At 40.5% G+C, this 25044-nt stretch overlaps 1 protein-coding gene across 13 annotated transcripts in view; it reads right to left on the bottom strand.

Moving 5' to 3' along the window:
- The window catches only part of CCDC83 (coiled-coil domain containing 83), a 68155-nt gene that overhangs the window by 16023 nt on the left and 27088 nt on the right, over nt 1-25044 (bottom strand). For all 13 annotated transcript variants that reach the window (XM_024930814.4, XM_055093811.2, XM_055093815.1 and 10 more), the window contains 4 exons: nt 24104-24266; nt 20402-20569; nt 11181-11272; nt 7542-7610 (listed from right to left, as the gene is read on the bottom strand). In XM_024930814.4, coding sequence (XP_024786582.1) covers nt 7542-7610; nt 11181-11272; nt 20402-20569; nt 24104-24266 — 492 coding nt within the window. The remainder of the gene's footprint in view (nt 1-7541; nt 7611-11180; nt 11273-20401; nt 20570-24103; nt 24267-25044) is intronic.

The raw sequence follows: 25044 nt of genomic DNA, 5'->3' as shown, positions 1-25044 counted from the left end.
TTTTGTTCCTGATGCCATTAAACTTAGCCTTTTTTTTTTCTGTCATTTATTTCCATTGAACTGTGAGAAGCAGAAACATAATTTCTGGCTTCAGTAGGAAGAGTCAAGTCATGAAAACAGCCCTTCTTATTAGTCAAATGCAATTTTTTTGTAGTCATTTTCCCTAAATCTAAGATTTATGACATCTCATGAGATTAAGTGAATTGAGGTCGGGCAAGATGGCTCACTTCTGTAATCCCACCATTTGGGGAGGCTAAGGCTGGTGGATCACCCGAGGTCGGGACTTTGAGACTAGCCTGACCAACATGATGAAACCTCACCTCTACTAAAAAATAGAAAAATTAGCCGGGTGTGGTCGTGGGCACCTGTAATCCCAGCTACTTGGGAGGCTGAGGCAGGAGAATCGCTTGAACCTGGGAGGTGGAGGTTTCAGTGAGCCAAGGTTGTGCCATTTCACTCAAGCCTGGGCAACAGAGTGAGGCTCCGTCTCAAAAAAAAAAGAGAGAATTGTTAAGTTATTTGATTAGGATCATACTTTGTATTTAATAAATGTATAAGAAGTAAGTTTCTCCCTAATACTCTTTTTTTTTTTTTTTTTGAGACGGAGTCATGCTCTTGTCGCCCAGGCTGGAGTGCAGTGGCAGGATCTCAGCTCACTGCAAGCTCCACCTCCCGGGATCACGACATTCTCCTGCCTCAGCCTACTGAGTAGCTGGGACTACAGGCGCCCACCACCATGCCTGGCTAATTTTTTGTATTTTTAATAGAGACAGGGTTTCACCGTGTTAGCCAGGATGGTCTCGATCTTCTGACCTCGTGATCCGCGTGCCTCGGCCTCCCAAAGTGCTGGGATTACAGGCATGAGCCACTGCTCCTGGCCCTCCCTAATATTCTTTAACTGTTGAGCTCACCTTGAGGTTTTAAAATTGTTAATACCTTTTTTTTTTAAATTTTTTTGAGTCTGAGTCTGGCTCTTGTTGCCCAGGCTGGAGTAAAGTAGCACAATCTCTGCTCACTGCAACCTCCACCTCCCGGGTTCAAGCAATTCTCCTACCTCAGCCTCCCATGTAGCTGGGATTACAGATGCACGCCACCATGCCTGGCTAATTTTTTTTTTTTTTGAGGCGGAGTTTCACTCTTGTTGCCCAGGCTGGAGTGCAATGGCGCAATCTCGGCTCACTGCAACCTTTGCCTCCTGGGTTCAAGCAATTCTCCTGCCTCAGCCTCCCGAGTAGCTGGGATTACAGGCATGCACCATCACGCCCGGCTAATTTTGTATTTTTAGTAGAGACGGGGTTTCTCCATGTTGGTAAGGCTGGTCTCGAACTCTTGACTTCAGGTGATCCTCTCACCTCAGCCTCCCAAAGTGCTGGGATTACAGGTGTGAGCCACTGCGCCTGGCCCACGCCTGGCTAATTTTTGTATTTTTAGTAGAGATGAGGTTTTACCATGTTGGCCAGGCTGGTCTCGAATTCTTGACCTGAGATGATTTGCCTGCCTCAGCCTCCCAAAGTGCTGGGATTACAGGCATGAGCCAACAACATGCCCAGCCTTAAAAATTGTTAATACCTTTTTAAAAATTGTGAATTCATCCTAGTTAGTTTGGGGAGATAGTATGAACTCCTATTCACCATGACTTAATAATGACAATTTAAAGATAATTGTCAATTATCATAGAAGCCATATGAATGTTTAAATTCCTTGTTTCCTAGACTTACTATACTCAGTCAAATAGGGAGCAAGAAAAAGGAAAGAGTAGAAGCTGCCGGTGACATTTTTATCTTGAGTGTCTGGGCAGATGGTGAAAAAGGAAATGGAGGAGAAAATTTTTGAAGAGAAACTTAATGAGTCCTGCTTTAGGTACATTGAGTTTGAAATGCCTTTGGGACATCCACGTGAAAATATTTGGCAGGGAAAAAAATGTAGTTCCAGAGACGAGGACACACATCAGTTTGTGCTGAAGATGTACATTTGAGAATCATATAAAAATAACTCATTAACAAGAACTGCATGTAGCTGAAGTGCGTTCTCTCAAAAGGCAGTGAGCTTTGTTTCATAGATGGCATTGAATCACAGGTTGGGTGGCTACTTTGTATCTAAAGGGAATTTCAAGTAGAAGGGTAGATTGGGCTAGATAAGCTTAAGGTACTGCTGTCCTCATAAACCAGAAACAGGCTACTAAGAAATAGAATTCCATGACTCTCTATTACCTGCTAGAGTTCAAACTTCTCTGAATGGCACACAATTTGGGCCAGACCTACTTCTCCATTTATTATGATAGATGTACCGTACAATGTAAGATGTCAGTAATAGAGGAAACTGTTGTGGCGTATATGAGAACTCTCTTAGTATCCTTGCAATAATTCTGTAAATTTAAAACTGATTTTAAAAGTTTATTTTTTTAAAAAAGCAGTCAAGAACAAAACCCCTTTCATGCTCCCTGGCACCTCTGAACTGACTGGAGAGTCATTAATTGAACGGTTTTATGCAGAAGATTGACAAGACCAGGTTTATGTTTCATTTATTTTATTTTTTTATTTAATTTTTTATTTTATTTAATTTTTAAACTTAATTTTTTAAATTTAATTTGATTTTTTAAGACAGAGTCTCGCTGTGTTGCCCAGGCTGGAGTGCAATGGAACAATCTTGGCTCACTACAACCTCTGCCTCCTGGGCTCAAGTGATCCTGCTGCCTCATCCTCCCAAGTAGCAGGGACTACAGGCAGGTTTATGTTTTAGAAAGGTGACTCTGAGGCAGTGTGAAGGAGAAAGGGAAAGATTCCAGTCTAGTCAGGGAAGAAAACCAGGTAAGACACAATTGAAAGATCTGGGTGAGAGATAATAAGGCCTGAACTAGGACCATGGCAGAGAAGGAGAAGTGGTCAAAGTAGAACCGATGGGACTTGGAGGCCTTCTGAATATGGAAAGTGAAAAGAACATTTCTAAAATAGTTGGCTCTTTGGCTGGGGGTGGTGGCTCACGCCTGTAATACCAGCACTTTTGGAGGCCAAGGCGGGTGGATCACTTGAGGTCAGGAATTCAAGACCAGCCTGGTCAACATGATGAAACCCCATCTGTACTAAAAATACAAAAAAAAATTAGATGGAATGTGGTGGCATGTGCCTGTAATCCCAGCTTCTTGGGAGGCTGAGGCACAAGAATTGCTTGAACCTGGGAGGCAGAGTTTGCAGTGGGCCGAGATCATGCCACTGCATTCCAGCCTGGGTGACAGAGTGAGACTCTGTCTCAAAAGTAAATAAATACATAAATAAAATAAAAATAAAATAGTTGGTGCTTGAACAACACATGCAGATTTTTTGTATGTTTGTTTGTTTTAGATTGCTCTGCCACCCAGGCTGGAGTGCAGTGGTGCACTCTCAGCTCACTGCAACCTCTGCCTCCTGGGTTCAAGCGATTCTCCTGCCTCAGCCTCCTATGTAGCTGGGATTATAGGTGCCCACAACCACGTCTAGCTAATTTTTGTATTTTTAGTAGAGATGGGGGTTTCACCATGTTGGCCAGGCTAGTCTCTAACTCCTGACCTCAAGCGATCCACATGCCTCAGCCTCCCAAAGTGCTGGGATTACAGGCATAAGCCACCATACCTGGCCAACATGCAGATTTTTTTCAATCAAACACATAAAAAATGCAGTATTCCTGGGATGCAAAATCCGCATATACAGAGGTATATACTATAGACATGCTATAACCCATGCTGTATACTATGACCCATGCTATAAACATGGGCTCTGCAGGGCTGACTGCCAGATTTGAGTGTGCTTGGATTTTGGTATAAGTGGCAGGGTGGGGAGGGTGGAGGGGTCCTAGAACAAATCCCCTGAGTATACACAGGGGTGACTTAACTCCCAAGTTCCTGGCTTGGGTGACTGGATAATGGTGGGATCCTTAAGTGGGACAGATAGAGTAGAAGAGGAGGCAGTTTTCAGAAAAAGGGAAGATGCGGTCAATTTAGGAGTTTGAGATGTCTGCACCGGTTGCACAGCTGGTTGTTGAATATGTGGTTTTAGAGCCTGGAATTGAGATCAGTTTCAACTTGGACGGGATGCTTTTTAGGCCTGCAACACAATTATCATCCTCAGACACTTCTTCCCTGGTATACTGGGAAGTATACTGTTTCCTGTTTTTCTCTTCATCAGTTTACTTTCTTGTTTTGCTGACATACATGGTTAAGTAAATTCTTGAGAAAACATGAGAAGTATTCTGAGCCCTTGCATTTCTGAAAATAGCTTTATTTGTCCTTAATCTACTTTAGCTGACTATAGAACTCCAAGTTAAAAATAATTTTTCATCTGAACTTTGCTATTGAAAAATCAAATGTCAGTTTGGGTCTTATTCCTTTGTAGTTAACTTCACCCCCACCCCCACCTGCTTCTGCCAGAATCTTTTAGGATTTTCCTTTTGTTCTTGGTGTTCTGAAAATTCATGTCCTTTTCAGAACCCTGAAATTTTCTTCTATTATTTCATTGATGATTTCCTTCCCTCTATTTGCCCTTTTTTTCTTTCTTTTTTCTTTCTTTGAGACAGTCTGTCACCCAGGCAGGAGTGCAATGGTGCGATCATAGCTCACTGCAGCCTTGACCTCCTGGGCTCAAGTGATTCTCCCACTCCAGCCTCCTGAATAGCTGAGACCACAGGCCTGCACCACCATGCCTGGCTAATTTTTTTTTATTTTTTGTAGAGCTGGGATCTTGCTATGTTGCCTAGTCTGGTCTTGAATGCCTGGGCTCTAGCAATCCTCCCACCTCAGCTTCCCAATGTGTTGGGATTACAGGAGTGAGCCACTGCCCTGGTTCTTATTCTTTCTTTCTGAAATTACTGTGTATTTGTATTAGTTGGATATTGTACATCTTACATTAGTACTCTATGTCTCTTATTTTTCTTCTTCCTTTTTTTTTTTTGTATTGTGGTCTTCCCTGTTTTGAGATTTGTTCTCTGTTCCCTATTTTATTTTATTTTATTTTTGAGACAGAGTCTCAATCTGTTGCCCGGGCTGGAGTGCAGTGGCTCAATCACAGCTGACTGCAGCCTTGACCTGCTGAGCTGAAGCAGTTCTCCCACTTCAGCCTCCTGGGTATTTGGGACTATGGGTGCTCACCACCATGCCTGGTTAACTTTTCTATTTTTTGTATAGATGGGGTTTCACTATGTTACCCAGGCTGGTCTCAAACTCCTGGGCTAAAGCAATCCTCCTGCATTGACTTGCCAAAGTTCTGGAATTACAGGCATGGGCCACCATGCCTGGTCTATTTCCTGTTTTATATTTGATTTTTGTTCTTAAAGCATCTTGTTTTATAAATAAAATGCCTTCTCAAATTTAAAAAGTATATATATATTGAGATGGAGTTTCACCATGTTGCCTAGGCTGGTCTCAAACTCCTGCACTCAAGTGATCTGCCTGCATTGGTTGCCCAAAATGCTGGGATTATAGATGTGAGCCAATGTGTCTGGCCAGAATTTTTTTTTTTTTTTAGACAGGGTCTCGCTCTGTCGCCCAGGCTGGAATGCATTGATGGGATGTTGGCTCATTGCAACCTCTGCCTCCCGGGCTCAAGCAATTCTCGTACTTTAGCCTCCCAAGTAGCTGGGACTACAGGTGTGAGCCACCATGACCAGCTAACTTTTGTATTTTTAGTAGAGATGGGGTTTTGCCATGTTGGCCAGGCTGGTCTTGAACTCCTGGCCTCAAGCGATCCGCCCTCCTCAGCCTCCCAAAGTGCTGGGATTAGAGGTGTGAGCCACTATGCCTGGCCAGATTATTTTGATTATACTAACAAAAGACCTTCACAGTTCCCTAAATTTTTTCTATTTCTTCCACAGGCTGTTTTTGTTGTTATTGTTTATTTTTTATTTTGTTGTTAATTCACTTGGTCTTTCTCTTCTGTTGTGCCAAATGTACTCAAATGCCTGGTGGTCCTTGGATGTCTATTTATATTTAAGAAAAGTCTGGGGAGTGGCATGGATTTTCCCCACCACTGTGTAAATAGGTCTGTTTTCATACCAAATTTTTCCTCTGAATGAGAATGTGGACTGGAGACTGTATGTGGTATGGCAGGTGGTGTGAACTGGCAAATCCCAAAGGATGAGAAGGCAAGAGTGGGATATTAGGTTGTGGCTTCCTAAATGCCAACATAGGAAGGATTTTCTGTGGGGCACAGAAACATCTAAGGTCTACACTAGAAACCTTTGCCTTTATCTGATAATTTGTTTAGTGTTCTCAGAGGACAGTCATCAGGTTCTTAGTTCAAAAGTAAACACTTTGGTGGTATGTGAGGGAAATTGTAGAGGGTGATGGCGGATGCTTACTGATACAGATGCTCCCTATTCAGATCATCAAGTAACCCTCTTGTTTTCTGCTCCAGTTCCCATTCCCACCATCTATAGCACACACAGACTCTGAGCAGAGAATCTCCCAGGTTTCCAAAAACATTGAGTTTTGCACATCCTCTGTAGTTCTCTTGTAACGTCTGGCCCAAGTAATAGCTTCTCGTTTCATCCAACAACATACTCTCACATCTACTTTTTGTCTTTCAGAAGATTTCTGAAATCTCACCTGCTAGTTAACTTCTCTTGTTCTCTTTGTGGATGAGTTCTTTTTGTATTTTTATAATTTTTATAATTTTATTTCAGCGAGCCCTCAGGAGAGGTAGGATGCAGCCTACCATCTTGCACTACAATAAACAATTCACAAAGGTTTTAACCTATGATCTAAGCTATTATTTGATTAATCCCTTCAATGAATATATCTATATTCATTGACATTCAGTCATTCAATAACTAATGAGCACAGATTATTTATCAGGTGCCATGGAAATATAGTTGAAAAGATATAGCCTGCTCTGTGTATTAATGAGACAGATGCATAAATAGACAATTTCAACATCTTTCAGTAAGAATTACAATAAAACAAGAAAACACTGGGGAAGGAGCTCCCAAGATTTCCTGGAGAGATTACGAAATGATTCACAAGGAAATTGATAATCAAAGTCCAAGCCTGAGGGTGAGTTGGAGTTTTCTAGACAGATGAGGATAAGGAGATATGGAAGTAAGACCAGAGGACCAGCATGTACAATCTAGAGAAAACAGTACAGTACCTCACAACAAAGAATTATCTGGTTCAAATGTCAGTGGTACAGACCAAAGGAGAACATGTCATTCAAAAGAGACAATTTAACCCAGCAGAGAATCAGCTTAGAATGGTCCTTTAGACTTGCCCCATCACCCAGGAGGAAGCAGGCTCATGAGGAAGACCAAATCAAGTTTTAGGACATAAAGAAACTGCACATTTGAGTTTACTGTGTGAATTATAAACCCCAACATTTTTTTCTGATTATTATTGAGATTATTTATGATATTTTTTGAGTAACAGCTTGTAATGACATGAGGACTCCACTTGAATTTTATTTTGTCTCAGTCAGTCATGGTACCATGCTTTTCCCATGACTTCAGTTCATAATTAAAAGTCATTTCCAGTTTAAAAAATGAGAACGAAGAAATTGTTTGTTTTGATAAATTCCACTTACCTCTTTTTTGAGCCAGTCATTCTCCCAGATCTCTAGATAACTGCCCTTGTCAATGAGCTTTACAGCATTCTAAAAGAAAGTTTCTGGATTAAGGAAGAGTTGCCACATGCTGATTCACAATTTTAGCAACAGTGATGTGCAGTTATTCTGATCATTCATTTTAGATTGTGTCTGCAATTACTTTAGGAACATACTTAAGAACTTTTGGTTTGGTGGTTCATTCTTTACTATCCTATTGTATTGCTTTTGCTGATTTACACTGTCTATTGCAGGTGATTTGGAGAACTGGACAATGTGTAACTGACCATTCAATTCACCTCCATTGTGACCAAATCTGACTGCTATGGTGAAATCATGTTTCACAATTCAGATGGTTAAACTGCAGTGATCAAACATTCTTTAAGTTTATAGTCACAGACATAATCCAACATATAGCAAAAACATGAACAGATTACTATCTTTTTAATTTGAAAAGATTTTGCATGTCAGTAATAACAACATACTTATTTGTAAATCTAACAGCAAGTAGTTTCAGGGTAGGCTGTAGCTAGTCTCCTGAAGAAAGGCATTTTAGACAAAGAAGACAAAAAAGTCTTACTTTGTCAGTTGGTTCATAAAATATAAATTTATTTTCAATTACATAGATATTGAAAAGAATTTTATAGTGAATAACCAACTGTATTTCTCTGCGAGATGCTTTTATATGGATACTATGGTACAAATTCAATATTTAGTAACTGAAGGGCACGATCAAAAGAAGAAAAATTAAGAAAAATAATCTAGATCACAAACAGGGACAGAAATGATTTAAAAGTGTGTTAAGGGTAAATTTATCTGTTAAAGTCTTTTTTTTTTTTTTTTTTTTGAGATGGAGTCTTGCTCTGTCACCCAGGCTGGAGTGTGATAGTGTGATCTTGGCTCACTGCAACCTCTGCTCCTGGGTTCAAGAGATTCTTCTGTCTCAGCCTCCTGAGTAGCTGGGATTACAGGCGCCCACCACTGTGCCTGGCCAAGTTTTGTATTTTTAGTAGAGATGGGGTTTTACCATGTTGGCCAGGCTGGTCTCGAACTCCTGATCTCAAGTGATCCACCCGCCTTGGCCTCCCCAAATCCTGGGATTACAGATGTGAGCCACCGCACCCAGCCCTATTAAAGTCTTTAAGAGTTGAAAGATTTGCCATAAAAGTTTTTCTGTAAGTCATGCTTATTACATTATAAGTGTACCTATATTTCTTAGGAGCCGGGAATTTTTATACTCCAGTTACAACTAATAATTCTAATTTCCTCCAACATAGAATTTCATGTGGACAAAAGCAAGAAGTTGCTCCTAACTGAAGTTAATTGGCTAATGGCTGGATTCACTAACAGTGGATCAGTGATTTCAACCTTAGTTACACATTTGAATCTCCTAGAAGCTTTGAAAAATCCAGAAGCCCACACAACATCCCAGGGCAATATATCAGCCTTCTGTATGGGTGAGATACAGGCATCACCTGGGTTAAAAAAATTTCTCAGGTGACTCTAATGTGCATCTAAGGTTGCACAGCATTGGGATTATAGGATGTTGAACTGTATGATAAAATAGCCAGCTAAAATGAGGAAAGTTCATTCAAGCATGTGAGTGTTCGACATTATGTGGAGAAAAGAAAATGTATAGTTTAGTGATTAGGAGCAGTGATCTGAAGGAGCCCTCCTGAAATGAATCTCGATTCTCCTACTTGCTCTAGGCAAGTCATAAAACTTCTCTGTGCTTCAGTCTCCTCATTAGCAAGTCTCTACAGCTTACTGGATTGCTGAGGGACTTAAATGTGTAATGCTTGAAAGAATATTTAGAATAGTCCTCACGATATATGCTTGAAATTATAGGCTTATTTGGCCTATATATCTACTTTGAATCGTCTAACTATGGTCAGATTTCTTAATGGTTGATTTCACCATGTGAGTGAGTCAGATTCACTTACAAAGTGGCTGAATTGCATGAGCAAACAAATTGCTGATCAGTTTTCCAAAACCTTCTGTATTTGTGTAAATTAGTAAAAATAATGCAATAAGAAAGTAAGACTAAAAGAACAACTGAACCAACATGGATGCAACCAATAACAGCAACTGAAATTCAGTAAGGAACCTTTTGAAAAAAGACCAGATGTTTATGATTCTGAGACAGAAATGTCCCAGATGAACAGACAATCTTAGTGGGGACCTCACTGATTTTGCAGATAGTTTGAAGAGAGGTCAAGATTGTTAAAAAAAAAAAAAAATCAGATATTTTGTGTAAAAACAAAGGAATTAGAGAACATATAAGATTGAAAATTATGCCTCAAAAATATTTTATATCCCAGATTTTTAAAGTGCCAGCAGTGTAGAATATACTCTTTTAGGTTTGGGTATATAAGAAAGTACTTTTTGGACAAATTATATTTCATTTTATAATTCATTCAAAACTTTTATTTTAATATTTTGTTACAACCATTATCACAGGTTGAGCATCCAGAATCTGAGAATCTGAAATCTAAAATGCTCCAAAGAACATTTCCTTTAAGCATCAAGTTGGCTCTCAAAAAATTTCAGATTGTGGAGAATTTCAGTTTTTTGGTTTTTTTTTTTTTTTTTTTTTTTTTGAGACAAGGTCTCACTTTGTTGCCCATGCTGGAGTGCAGTGGCGCAAATACGGCTCACTACAGCCTCGACCTCCTGGGCTCAAGCAATCCTCCCACTTCAGTGCCCCAAGTAGCTGGCACTACTGAGCTGGGACTAGCTGAGACAGGGTTTTGCCCTGTTGCCCAAGCTTGATCTCAAACTCCTGAGTTCAAGCAATCCACCCGCCTTGGCCTCTCAAAGTGCTGGGATTGCAGGAGTGTGCCACTGCACCCAGGCCAGACTTCTTTGGATTTTGGATTTGGGGATTTGAGATGCTCAACTGGTATAATACAAATATTCCGGAATCTGAAAACATCCAAAATCTGAAACATGTGTCAGATAAGGGATACTCAACCTATATTTCTTATACTTAAAAAAATAACTGATTAATAATTCACTGATTAGCCAAGAGTGGTGGCACATGCCTGTAGTCCCAGCTACTCAGGAGGCTGACGTGAGAGGATTGCTTGAGCCCAAGAGGTGAAGACTGCAGTGAGCTGTGATTGTGCCACTGCACTCCAGCCTGGGCGACAGAGCAAGATCCTGCCTCAAAAAAAAGAAAAAAATTCACTGAGCTGTTGCTTCTTGTGAGAGATTATAGTACTTAAATCATCTCATTTAACCCTCACACTATTTCTTTAAGGTAAATACTGGTATTATTCTCCATTTTATAGGTTAGGAAACAGAAGCCCAGAAAAGCTAAGTAACAAATTCATTATACAGCCAGTAAGTGTAGAACTGTGATTTAAACTCAAACTGTCTAACTTCAGAATCCACGTTCTTAGGTTTGGATATAAAATACAGTATTTTTTAGACAAATTATATTTCATTTTATAAATTGTTCAAAACTTTTATTTTAATATTATGTTACAGCCATTATTACAGGTTGAGCATCCCAAATCTGAGAATCTATCCAAAGTTCTTAACCACTATAATATACCCAAAGAAAAATTAGGGGGAAAATGTTTGTTTTGTTCTGTTTTTAAGAAAATTGAATTATACCTGTGTGGCCCATTCCTTCTTTTGGTCCAGTTGCAACAAAGTTTCCTTGATTATTTTCTTTCTAGTATCTTCCAGAGTGATTTTATAGTGTTCTTTAAAAAAAAAAAAGAAAATTAAAAGCCTTATCAAGCATGATTCTAGGTAAAACTATGATGTCAGTAAATTTTATTTTCCATCATCCTCAGTTCTCCTTTCTAAACATTTTTTTTCTGAATTTTCAGGGTACTGAAGAATCTAATTCCTCCAATTAGAAGATATGATCTAATAATTTACTAATACCTTAATGTGAATTAGTTTAAGATCTCTTACACAAGAATATTTGTATTTTCAAAGGACTGTCTCTCCACAGGCAGAATTTCAAACAGTTTAGCATTTGTGTGGCAGTCTACTCTTCATATCACACAACTTACTACTCCACAACAGAAGTATGAAGACTTTACTATCTGTTCGGGTAGCATTCTGTCTGACTTCATCTAACTAGATTTCCACTATTCTTGGCATATGTTTCCTGGGGCAGGAAAGACAGAACGAGGAGAGGAGAGTAGAGAGGGATTAAGGGGGCTGAGAAAGTTGATAGACCTGGTTATAAGTTAGGCTCAGGTGAGAAATACAGACAGAAATGAAGCACAGGATTCTCTGTCCTCTCAAGATTTTCATATGCTCACAAATGTCATTATTGAGAGAGCAAAGAATCATAAAATTTTAGGCCTTGAAAGATGCTTAGAGATCATGAAATCAATATCCCTTCTTAAGGACTATGAGACACTGTGACAGCAAGGCTGCTTTAAAGAGTGGAGAATAAGAAAGCTGGACAAATGAGTCCAATTTGTTCATTCCTTTTTTCAACAAGTAACTATCAAGCTCTTTCTGTATGCCAAACAGTATGTAAGACACTGCAAATATTGCTGGTTAAGACAGAAAAAAACCCCGTCCTTGTGATATGTACATTCTAATGGGGAAGCCAGATCATAAATAAGTAAGCAGGTAAATAAATAATATTTCCGGTGGTGATGTGTATGAGGAAGAAAAACTAAAATTCTCAATTTTAGATCGGGTGATCAGAGAAAGCTTTTTTTGAGGAGGTAACATTCAGGGACTGAGTCAGATAGTCAGCAATGTGAAAAATGAGGAACCTGTACTACTCCAAATGAGTTAATCTGAGGATAATCAAAGTTAGTTGTGTTTTATTACTTCTGTGTTATATGTTCCCATTAGTTGTGCTTTATTTATGTAACATAGGCAGGGCAATTGTTTGGAATTCAGAAAGTATTTTCCCATACAAATGATGTTGAAAATCATGGCTGCTATATTTCTGGGCAGGTCCAGAGGCTCACTTAACTTATTCTACAACTAAACAACAGTATTGTACTAACAGTACTATAGAACCTTATTTCCATTTAGGATAGCAGTCCCCAACCTTTTTTGCATGAGGAACTGTTTTCCTGGAAGACAATTTTTCCCCAGACTGGGTGGGAGAGGGGGATGGTTTTGGGATGATTCAAGTGCATTACATATGCACTTTATTTCTATTATTATTACATTGTAATATATAATGAAATAATTATACAACTCACTATAATGTAGAATCAGTGGGAGCCCTGATTCTACATTATAAGAAAGCTGGACAAATGAGTCCAATTTGTTCATTCCTTTTTTCAACAAGTAACTATCAAGCTCTTTCTGTATGCCAAACAGTATGTAAGACACTGCAAATATTGCTGGTTAAGACAGAAAAAAACCCTGTCCTTGTGATATGTTTTCTTGGTTATAGATGGTCCCATCTGGGGATGATGGGAGACAGTGACAGATCATTAGACATTAGATTCTCATAAGGAGCATGCAGCCTAGATCCCTCACATGTGCAGTTCACAATAGGGTTTGCGCTCCTAAAAGAATCTAAGGTTTCTGCTGATCTGACAGGAGGCGGAGCTCAGACGGTAATGCAAGTGATGGAGAGCCGCTGTAAATACAGACGAAGATTCACTTGCTTGTCCACTGTTCACCTCCTGCTGTGTGGCCCGGTTCCTAACAGGCCACAGACTAATCTTGGCCTGTGGCCTTGGGGGTTGGGGAACCCCTGACTTAGGGCGTTGTTTCAAAGGGAAAATTTTCTTCACAGACCAAGTCAGCCAAAGCAGAACCCTCAGGGATTTTATGCTGTAGGGAAGGAGATCTGCAGGTCTGGTCTTTCAATTGACCAGGAGCCCAGCTAAGGCAGCTACCACCAGAACTCGGGCCAGAGAGCTGGGCAAGAGTTATTCAGCCCTCGTCTATACTTTGTACTAGCATAACTGTTTCTCCCATTACATGAAAACGCTGAGAGCAGAAAGTAAAAACTTCTCTTCCATATCTTTTTATTACTGTATCCCTGGGACACAATACATGCCAAAAAATATTTTGAAGAAAATCAAATTTGGCAAACTGCAAGTCTTTGGTGGGCAGTGATCTGAGGCTTCAGCACCAGAAAGCAAATATTGGCTCTTCCCCTTCTCTGGCAGCTTGGGTGGGAAGGGGAAGAGGGAGTAGAGAGAGAGAGAAAGGGAGAGTTCTCCTAACTTGTGGGGTGGCCAGAAAAGGTGGTCAGGAGAGGGCAGTTTCTGCCTCTAATAGAGATGGACTAGAGTGAGGCAGTAGTTCATAAGCAAGAATTCATTAGGTTTTTGGAGTTAGTCTAATTTGACATCTAGAGAATAAGAAGTGGAAGCCTTTATTATTCCAACCTACATATTCCCGTTTATACAGCCTGCGTTTTTCTTACTTATTTGAACTAACCTCATGAATATTTTAATCCTTCCAAACTAATTTCTGATGGAATTTCTTTTTTCAATTTACCCTAGCCCATCAGCTTAATGTTGGTTATTTATTTGAACTTCTACCCAACAAAACACAATAATCAATCTAAAAGTTGCAATGGATCAGGAGCATAATGGATTTTACATTCTTAGCATCTAGAAGAAACCATAAAACCTGGAGCTTGATAACATGAAGTATTAATTCTTTGCTATAAATCATTTAAAAGTAGATTATCAAATACACTCTGACTAAAGATGTAGCTTTCTCTATTGCCTTATTAATACTGAAAAAGCAATATTCACATTCTATTCTCTTCCAACTTCCATATAAAAGTGTATGGACCGTTTTTCTTCTTAAAAACACAGTACCCAGGACAAGGGTGAATGTGAGAATCTCATTGTTAGCCTTTGTGATTCAGATGATGCTTCTGGTAACAATTAACCATTTATTGGTGAATGCAGCCAAAGAAAGTGGGGCATGTAAAAGTCTCCTCGTAAAAGCTCGAAACACTGCAAGGGGGAGCTTGGCAGATTAGGACTGTGCAGAAGACTCCTTGCTTCTCAGACACCCCATCTAATGGGGTCCCTTCCCAGAAGCTGACCCCACACTGTACTGGCTAAAGTTTGCTTTGCACTGTTCCGCCTTCCCTGCTGTGTCTGGCTCTGCTTTGGTTTACTCCTCCTGGCCTGTTGAGAGCTTTATTATATACTCTTCTCTGACTTCTGGGGTCACATAGCTCCATTGTGGTGACCCTCTCCTGTGGCAGTGGCCTCTTCTTAGTCCCTTTTGCAGAAAACTGAACAGGAGCTAGCAGAAACACTGGCCAGGTAGTAATCTCTTTAGAGCCACCCCAACTCACTGAATCACAGATTCAGGGGGACTATTTGAAGCAGATGGATTTGGGGCCTAACACACCTAGGTTCAAATCCCTGTTCCATTTGTTACTAGCATTGTGACTTTGGTTAGGGCAATTAACTTCTCTGGGCCTGTTTTCTTATCTTTAAACTGGCCTAATTATATCTAACTCAAAGGAACTTGTAAGGATTAGACAAGACATGGAAAAGCAAATGCTGGAAATGTGAGTCCTCTTGGAGATCACCTAGGGACTCTGATTTTATAGGCAAGAAAATTAACATTCAAAGAAACAATGTTACTTTTTTGTACGGAGTCTTGAACCTAATTTTAAAAAATTCACTGTTAGTGTACAAAGAACTTTTAAGAATCCCTGTCCTGTGCCCCAGTAAAGGACAAAAATAAAAATGCTCTGTGACTGTAATTATCTAATGACTTGTAATAACCCCTCACCTTCTCTATTCCTGGGCTTAATCTAAGGTTCCTTTTCCTTTTAATGAGGAGAAGTAACCTTGGCCTGGATATGTTAGTGACTGTTTTCTATACTAGTATCCCAATATCCCATTCTAGCTAAAGTTCAGGGAAGCAGCTCTAAGTGTTTTCTCCTCCTCGCCCCCTGGGTTTCAGCAGAGGCTGCTGAGTAAGGCAGGTGACCGAGGAATAGTTTGTGCTGGGGCTGACTGGTGACCCATGAGGTGGTATGGACAAAGGCCATTGGTCATGTTTGATAAGGTGCATGATGGCACCAGATGTCTTTAGAAATGGGCTGGAGAATACTGCAAGGACTGTTCTGTGGGAAGTAGAAGAGAAGGGGGACAGGTATGCAGAGCAAAGCAGAGGTGCCAATGAGAGGGACAGTCACAGATCAGGGGAGAGAAATGTGGGGAGGAGCCATGCCTAGAACCACCACTGATATCATTCTGTCTTCAGTCTTCCCTTTCCTCATTTGTGTTACAGCCAACAAGCATTACTCTTGGGGAGTCAAGCAACTTAATTTTTGTCTCTTTCCTTTAAAACTCATACTGTGAGGCTATTGACTTCTGCTCAATAAAATATATGGTAAATCCTATGACTTCTGGTTTCTTTGTGGTAACAAAAGGTCCTCCAACGAGTAATTAGTATGTTCAGAATATTGCAACAATTTAAACTTCTTTCAAAGTTATGCCAATCCCCTTTCCTAACTTGGGCCTGCTGCCATTTTCTCTGCCTTGAGCTTCCATGATTCCTCTCTCAGTGCTGAAGGGAAGAGGGAAACATGGAAAACGGTAAGAAAGCTCTCACTTGACTGATACTGTCTCAAGCTCATGTCTACTTTCTGGACCTAGCTGGCATTTAAGGCTGACACATTGTCTCATGGGAGTGTTTTAGTAGGTTCTTTGGAGGACAAGCTTCCCCATTTGAAATGGGATTTCATCTGCATTCCCTTGATCCAGGGCAAGTACTGTCCTTAGAAGTTGGTAACAACTTTTCTGTTGGTCCCTGGTTTTCAATTCTGCACTCCCCTCCCACACATTCAAAATCCCTGTTTTTCTGTTGGGGACCTATCACCGGCCCCCAACACCCTAGTCAGCTGTCTCCAGCAAGATTTCACATGACTGTTCCCCAACTCTCTCTCATAACAAGTCGACAAGAAACACTCCTCCATTCTTTGCCCTGACAAACTCGGGAGTGCAGGCCCAGCCCAGGGCAGCAGCCACCTCTTCTGTGTTCTGCTGTCAGTGCGGTTAGCTCCTCAGCCACTTACTCCCTAGATTTCTCAGGGATGAGTCATAAACTAGACCTGAATGCCCAGACTGCAGGGGACACATACTGAACCATCTGAGAAATCTCTCTGAAGACCTTTCACCCGGATTTGAGATGGAGGAGGAATTACCTTTTACCTGCTCCTCGGTGGGGGAAAGAGTAGGACTGATAGCACACCAAAAGCTCTTTCCAAAAGTTGTCCCCTAATTTCTAACAACCTTTTCCTGGCCTCTCTAACTTCTTGTATAGACTGGAATTCGATGGTCAAAGGTGCGAAACTGGTTTTCTTCTTCATCAAATTGCAAATCTATGTGGTGGTATCTCATCTCATTTTGCCACCTCAGCGTAAACTGAGACTTTAAAAAGTTTTAATATCCTCTTTCACTTACAGCAACCTCCCAGCCCACAACAATAGCCTGACTTGATCTCTCTTCCTTGCATGTAAAGCAGCCTAACTAACGCAAACCCCATAATCATTGGAGGAGAATTCCAGGAAAATCATGAAAGAAGGAAGCCTGTGTAGAAGGTAGGAGAAAAAGAGGGGATGATGGTAGTAAGCCTTCAGATAGATTGATTTAGGAGTCTCGCTCATATTCATTGTGTCCAGTTAGTGGTCCCCAACATGTTCTAATAGCTCCCCTGGTGGAGTGGCTGCTGCTACCTGGATGGTTAAGACAAGTCCCTAAAACTAATGGAAAATAATACAACCCCATAACAACCATTTTCTTATGGCTGCGCCCCATGGCTTGACCAGCAAGTAATTCAATATATATATGTTTTTACCACCCCAAAGTTGAATACAACCACATGAAAATTTTTAAGTCAAAGAAATCATCCTAGTTAATAATTCATTAATTTAAGACAAGGTCTCTGTCGCCTAGACTACAGTGCAGTGGCGCAATCTTAGCTCACTGCAACCTCTGCCTACTAGGCTCAGGTCATCCTCCCACCTAAGCCTCACAGGAGCTGGAACTGCAGGTGTGCGGCACCACACCCAGCTAACTTTTGTATTTTTGGTAGAGATGGGGTTTCACCCTGTTGCTCAGGCTTGTCTCGAACCCCTGAGCTCAGGTGACCCATCCACCGTGGACCCCCCAAAATGCTGGTATTACAGGCGTGAGACACCACGCCTGGCCCAATCATCCAAACTTCTGATCAAGATAATGGGTTAAGTTTATATGAGAAGATCACTTTTCCTACTTTAAAAATGTAAAATAAATACTGGCTAAAATATTTGAAATTTTGAAAACGTACCAGAACAATAACTTTTTAAAAAGTATTCTACTGGTTAACAAATGCATAGGCAGATCAGTGAATCAGAATAGATAGTAGAGAATAAGATTCAGATATATATGAGAAATAAAAGTATAATAAAGTTAGCACTTCAAATCAGTAGGATAAAAATTGATGATAAATGATGTTGGAACAACTGGAAAACCATTTGGTAAAAAAATAAAGTTGGATCACTCTCTCACACAAAAACAAAGACTTAAATATAAAAACAACACCATAAAAATTTTAGAATAAAATATTGGAGAATTCATTCATAATCTCATAAACATAAAATCAAAGACTGATAAGTTGGGCACTTTAAAAGCACATCATTTCTTCATTAAAAAACCCACAAACAAAAAAACTAATGACAAATGGGAAAAATATTTGCAATTTATATCACAATTAAAGAGCTAATTTTTTTAAAATGTAAAGAGTGCCACAACACATTAGAAAAATGGGTGACAGATATGAACAGATGGTTTATGGAAAAGGAAATTCATATAGCTCTTGAAGTTACGAAAAGACACATTCAGTGTCACTTTTAATAAAAGAAATGGAAATTAAAACTACAATGAGATACCATTTTCGACCCATAAGACTGACAAAGAACAAAAATTTGGATACCACCCCCTGTTGCTGAAGATGTGGGAAAATAGGTATCCTCATGCATACTGTTAGAAGTACCACTTGGTACAACCTTTATGGAGGGCCACATTTATCACAGTAAAATAGTCTGTTTCACACAACCATTTCTTTCAGAGATACACATAAGTGAAATGACATAAATACAAGAATATTTGTCATAGGAAAATGAGACATGTGTAAGGATAGTCATTGCAGCATTATTTGTAATACTAAAACACTAGAAACAACCTTAATGCTTATTTGTAAGAAACTGGTCAAAAAATTATGGTTACCAGCCTGGGAAACACAGTGAGACCTCTACAAAAAATAAATAAAATTAGCTAGGTATGGTGGCACATGCCTGCTGTCCCAGCTACTCAGGAGACTGAGATGGGAGGATCGTTTGAGCCTGGGAGGTTGAGGCTGCAGTGAGCTGTGTTCATGCAATTGCACTTCATCTTGGGTGACAGAGTGAGACCGTGTCTCGAAAAAAAAAAAAAAGGTACAATATAAAACCATGTAACCACTGGAAGAATGAGGCAGTATTAAGATACACTGATTTAGAAGGATGTTCATGTTGTTACATGAAAAGCAAGTAAGACATCATATTTATAGCATGCTATTTGTGATATATATATATATGCATAGAATATTTCTGACTGCTAAGTAAGAAACTGGTAATAGTGGGAGAGGATTTGAGTGGGGACAGAGGGAGTAGCAGGCTGGCACTCTTGTTCTCTTTTCAGAAGAAGAACCTTTTGACAAATTGGAACTTCAAGCCCAGACTGATATGGGGCCAAGTTTACACCACCACTGTGGTGCAGAGGCCCTAAGCTGAGAAACTTACATACAAATTGGTCCACAAGCAGAGAGCCCTGATAGGGGAACATGGGAACCACCCACAGGAACCCCTCCACAACGCAGGGCACTATCTCCAGCTGGGTCCTGGACTGTTGTCCACCCACAGCAACTCTTTTGGGCCAGATTTCCCGCATTAATTCTGTCCTATGACTCTTCTGTGTCTGGGTCTCTGGTGTTCTTTTAAGCCGCTATGCTTGCCTCAGTAACAGACAGCTGGCCCTCATCGTGTCCAGATCTAGTCCTGGTAACCTTCATTGCTCCTGACGGCATCCTACTCTATAGCCTCTCCACTTCTCATCTCATGTTTGTTCCCCAGTTTTTCCCTGGTTACAACTTAATTGACTTTGACGTTTCTCCATGATGATTCTGGCTATCCAGCCTGGCTAAGCTGACTTAGCTTGCCCCAGGTGAATTCTCTTTCTAATATAACCTGGCCTCAGGACACTCCTATCTTGGTGGAATTGCTTCTGTCCCAGTGTGGAAACATACAGACCCCATCCATTGAATGAAGATTCTTTCTTCTTTTTTTTGAGACAAGGTCTGCTCTGTCACCCAGGCTGGAATGCAGTGGCACAATCACAGCTCCCTGCAGCCTTGACCACGGGGATCAACTGATCCTCCCACCTCAGCCTCTCAAGCAGCTGGGGCTACAGGCATGAGCCACCATGCCCAACTGATTTTTTAATTTTTTGTAGAGATACGGTCTCACCGTGTTGCCCAGGCTGGTCTCAAACTTCTGGGCTCAAGCGATCCTCCAGCCTCAGGCTGTTGAGATTACAGGCATGAGCCACCGCATCCAGCCAGAAGTGTCTTTCTTAAAGTCACTTGGTCACAGGGCTTCTGCACACTGCCCCCCACCCGCCCATTTCTTTATTTCCCCTTCTCAGTTTCACAGGTGGTCCTGGGATCATTTTTCTGCTTCCTCCCTCCACCTTTACCCTTAGGCTCACAGCTGCTTGTGCTGACAGCAGAGTAATGAATGATTCAGGGAGTATGCACTTTTTTCTTCCATCAATGTATGCCCTACTAAAGATGTTTTTTACTGAACTTGAACTAGTTTTATTGCAACTGACCTGACATTTTCTCTGCATTCTCTTTAACTGTGTTGATGTCATTTTGTAAGGAGGTAATGAGTTTAGCATGTCGTTCACTCCCTACATTCTTGTACTCCTCCCAATATTCCTTTTCACTGAGTTTCTCAAGAAATAGTTTCTCAGCATTACTTATTTGCATGCGCATATCTGTTGAAAATAAAGACACTGTGTCATTTCTGTTTTCCTTGTAACCATTATATGTTGCAATCTGGTTTTAAGAAGTTAAGATCTGATATTAAAATACTGTTAACTCATAAATACTATTTTATATCTAAAATTTAGGAAATTCTAAACTATTCAAACTATTGTTTATCTATCTCGCCTGATTCAAAATCTAAGCAAAATTAAACTTCTGATTACAAAGTAGATGTGTGGTTTGAGGGTTGATTGAAAGACGTAATGGACAACCCATATGCCTAGGAAGCTGCAAGTTTACATCATTCCTGTGATAGCTTAATAAGGGTCCTATTTTGTATAGTGTATCATATAATATGTATAATATGTATTCTTTATTAGGAAATTGTCATTTTTCTGGCCATTATATCCTCTGAGCAAAAGTGATTTCAACTTGTGTCCTTCCCAGGTCCTTGGCAACCATTTTTGTAAGTAAATTGTTTGATTCAGTCATCTAAAGTTCATTTATTTGGATTTCTCTTGTATGAAATGATAGCCTCTGATAGTCATAATAACATGTCTTTTCCCACCCCCCCTTTGGTAAAACCAGAGTGATGGGCAAGTTCCCCAGTTAAATATGTACAAATATTGAACTATTTCAGGGATATAAACTTTGTTTGCTAAACATGATATTCTATTCAATCTTTAGGCCGAATATTGTGTTGCTGAATATTTTTGAAAAAGAAGCATTACAAAAGAGTCAAGTACAACAAACTTAATGGCTGTTTATCTCATCACCATATATCACCTTGTTTGAGAGTTCTTTGAAGGCAAGACTACATTATATTCATCTCTGTAAATCCAGCACTTAGCACAGAGCCTGGCAATTAGTTGGCGCTCCATAAATGTCTGTTGAATGACTGAAGCATTTCAATCAGGCCAGGGTGATATTCTTCAGTCCAGAGGCCCAGAAGGACTCAGGACTCATCTTTTTCCAAAGATGTACACAAGATACTAATTTTTTTTTTTTTGAGATGGAGTTTTGCTCTGTCACTCAGACTGGAGAGCAGTGGCGCGATCTCGGCTCACTGCAACCTCCACCTCCCAGGTTCAAGTGATTCTCCTGCCTCAGTCTCCCAAGTAGCTGAGATCACAGGCACCCACCACCACGTCTGGCTAATTTTGTATTTTTAGTAGAGACAGGTTTTCACTATGTTGGCCAGGCTGGTCTTGAACTCCTGACCTCAGGCAATCTGCCCACCTTGGCGTCCCAAAGTGCCAGGATTACAGGCATGAGTCACCATGCCTGGCCACAAGATACTATATTTAAAATCTCTTAACAAATGGTGGTTATTTTCATTAAACAATTATCAGTACTACTATAAGCCAGATGGGTAGTTGTTCTCTCATTCGAGCAGACTGCTACTGTCTCAGGCCAGTGCCCCATTTGGCCTTCGAGGGGAGGGTTGGTAGATGTCACTGAAGATTGTAAAAGGGAGATGGATGTAGTGGCTGTTTTTCTAGTTTCTTAGAACTTCTTCCCTTCCCTTCTAGTAACACATACGCCCCAGAGATTTTTGTTTGTTTGTTTAAGCTGAGATCTGACAGCATGTGAAGCCTTGTATCCAGGTCAGAAGCACTCTGTCTTTCTGTGTTAAGTGATGTGAAAAGACTAACATCCCCTTTATGCTTAGGCTAGTTTGAGTTGGATTTTTTATCCTTGCAACTGAAAGAGTCCTTACTAAAAGTTGGATGAAAATGGTTGCAGCAGTATTTCTCAAACCTTACTGTGCATAGGAATCCCCTGGGATCTTGTCAGAATGCGGATTCTGATTCAGTAGGTCTGGGTGGGGCCTGGGAATTGGCATTGTAACAAGCTGATAGGTGAAGCACTTGCTGCTGCTCCACACCAAAATGAGTTGCAAGGGACTACCTGGGACATAAAGTGACTACCTCGGAAATGTTTTCCAGACACTTCTGTTCTCTTACTTTCCCTCTCTTCCTCCATGTCTGTGAGCTTCCTTTCTTCCCATGCATGTCCAGTCCTCCTCTATTGTGCTCAGTCAGGCCGTGTGGCCCAGTCTTGTATGACACATCCCCATGCTCAGCCCAAACCATCAGCAGGCGCATCTCAACTAACTGGGCCCATTCCTTTAGAAGGCAGTTTAGCGAGCATACCTGAGCATCCTTTGGGGTCTCACTCCATCTCAAGGGACTTATTAAAGCATTCCTTCCAAATATAAGCAGAACTCTTTTGGAAAGAAGTCATGCAAAATATACTATCTACCATGTCATGACATCCCTATTGCCAATGAATAGACTTGGGTAGGAGGAGGTCTATGGGAACAGTTTTGGACTCCCCTAAAAATGAAACTTGCCTATTGATGTTTGGTCTTGGAAACAATTTCACTCAAAACAGCAAATATCTATTGAGTGGAGAGCCTGCTGTGTGCAAAGTGCTCAGCTAAGTAGGCACTTGGAGAAATCCAGAAATACGTGGATTTCCTAAGGGCTAACAAATGATAGCACTTAGGTCTCTTTCTCGTGTTTTCCAGCTTCCTAGCAGGGATGTTATTTATGGAGGTTTTGGCAAAAGTGGTCCTAGAAATCTTAGCAGCAAGTTTAGAATGAAAGAATAGGAATTTCAAAATGTGTATGTCAGAATTGCATGATTTACCCTCAGTACCATGGTATTTCCTAAGCCTACAGCAAGAGTATGCCCTGGGTCTTTCATTGCCTGCACCTAGTGTCATTACTACCCATGTTCTCCAAACTTCCCCTTTCCCAACGCTAATCCCTATTTCCTCCATCTAATGGGGTGCTTGGCTCCCTTAGAGATATTGGGAGAAACATCTTTCATGGTTTTATTTGCCTTATCATTCCCAAATCTAAGCTGAAGCTGAAGTCGATGAAACCACCAAACAACAGAATTAAAAAAAAAAAAAAGAAAAAAAAGAAAAAGAACAAAACCCTACTATGAGTAATGGTGTTTAACAAGATACTGTCCTGTTGTAAGAGTCAGATGAGGCTGGGCATGGTGGCTCACGCCTGTAATCCCAGAACTTTGGGAGACTGAGGTGGGACTATCCCTTGAGCCCAGGAGTTCGAGACCAGCCTGGGCAACATAGCAAGACCTCATCTCTACAAAAAAGGAACAAAATTCTCAGGCATAGTGGTGTGCACCTGGAGTCCCAGCTACTTGGGAGGCTGAGGTGGGAGGACTGCATGAGCCCAGGAGGTTAAGATTGCAGTAAGCTGAGGTCGCACCACTGCACTCCAGCCTGGGTGACTGAACTACACCCTATCCCAAAACAAACAGTCAGATAAATTTCATCTGTTTTTGATCACTACCTTTCTACCACCTCCTTGCTTGGCTTCATTACCTCTACCCACTTTATTATTTCCCTCTCCTGCCCATTTACCTACATGTGTTTGTGGCTGCGGTGGTAATGATGCCGTTTAAAATACACTTACAGCATTTTGAACATATTGGAAGAATAAAGCATTAATATATTCAAGAAATAACTTGGCACAACTCTATGATAGTTTTCTATGTTCCTAAATCACCTCTCAAGTTTTTCTCCTGGTCTCTTTCAAACTTCCATTTTTCCTTCATCGCTGCTTCGACATCCTCTCTTGTTACAACTGGCAATCCCTCTGCCTTCTCTTCACTCAGTTCCTTTAGTAGATGCCGTATGTGCCAAATCTGTTCTTCTTTTAAGCGGCTATTCTGTCATGAAAATCAACAGTAATTCACGTTTGATCAACTATGTACACTATGTTTCCTCAAAATAGAGTCAAGAAGTTCCCAGCCTTTGGGTATCACAGGAAGGCAAGTGGGAAGCCTGGACTTCTACTTCCATCAGGCATTATGAGGTCGTATCCCTACTTCCCCTGGCAGAGCAATGCCAGTAAAAGCTAGGTAAAACAGAAGATTACAAATAAGATCTAGAGTCTTATGACATTATTAAAAAAATGTCCAGGTTTCAATAAATCACTCATCATACCAAGAACCAGGAAGATTGTAAACTAAATGAAAAATGACAATATGTAGATGCCAATACTAAGGTGGCTGACATTTTAGAATTATTATTATTATTATTATTATTATTATTTTAGAGATGAGGTCTTGCTATGTTGCTATGCTGGTCTGAAACTCCCTTGACCTCTCAAAGTGCTGGGATTACAGGTGTGAGCCAGCAAGCCTGGCCTATAACAAAAGATTCATGTTACTGGAGTATTAGAGGGAGAGAAAGAGGGCAGGACTGAAAAAGTACTCAAATAAATAATGGCTGGAAACGTCCCAAATTTCCAAGAGACATAAACCTATGAATTCAAGAAGCTAAGCATACCCCAAACAAGATAAGCAGAAAGAAATCCATGTTAAGACACATCATAATCAAACTTCTGAAAACTAAATACAAGGGAAAAGTCTTAAAAGCAGTCAGAGAAAAACCACACCTTACCTATAGGAGAAAAACAATTAGCATACAGGGCATACCTAATTA

Source organism: Pan paniscus, chromosome 9 (assembly GCF_029289425.2).
Source record: "Pan paniscus chromosome 9, NHGRI_mPanPan1-v2.0_pri, whole genome shotgun sequence".
Lineage (NCBI taxonomy): Eukaryota > Metazoa > Chordata > Mammalia > Primates > Hominidae > Pan > Pan paniscus.
Note: the sequence above shows the minus strand (reverse complement) of the source record. Positions and strands in the feature narration are given on the sequence as shown.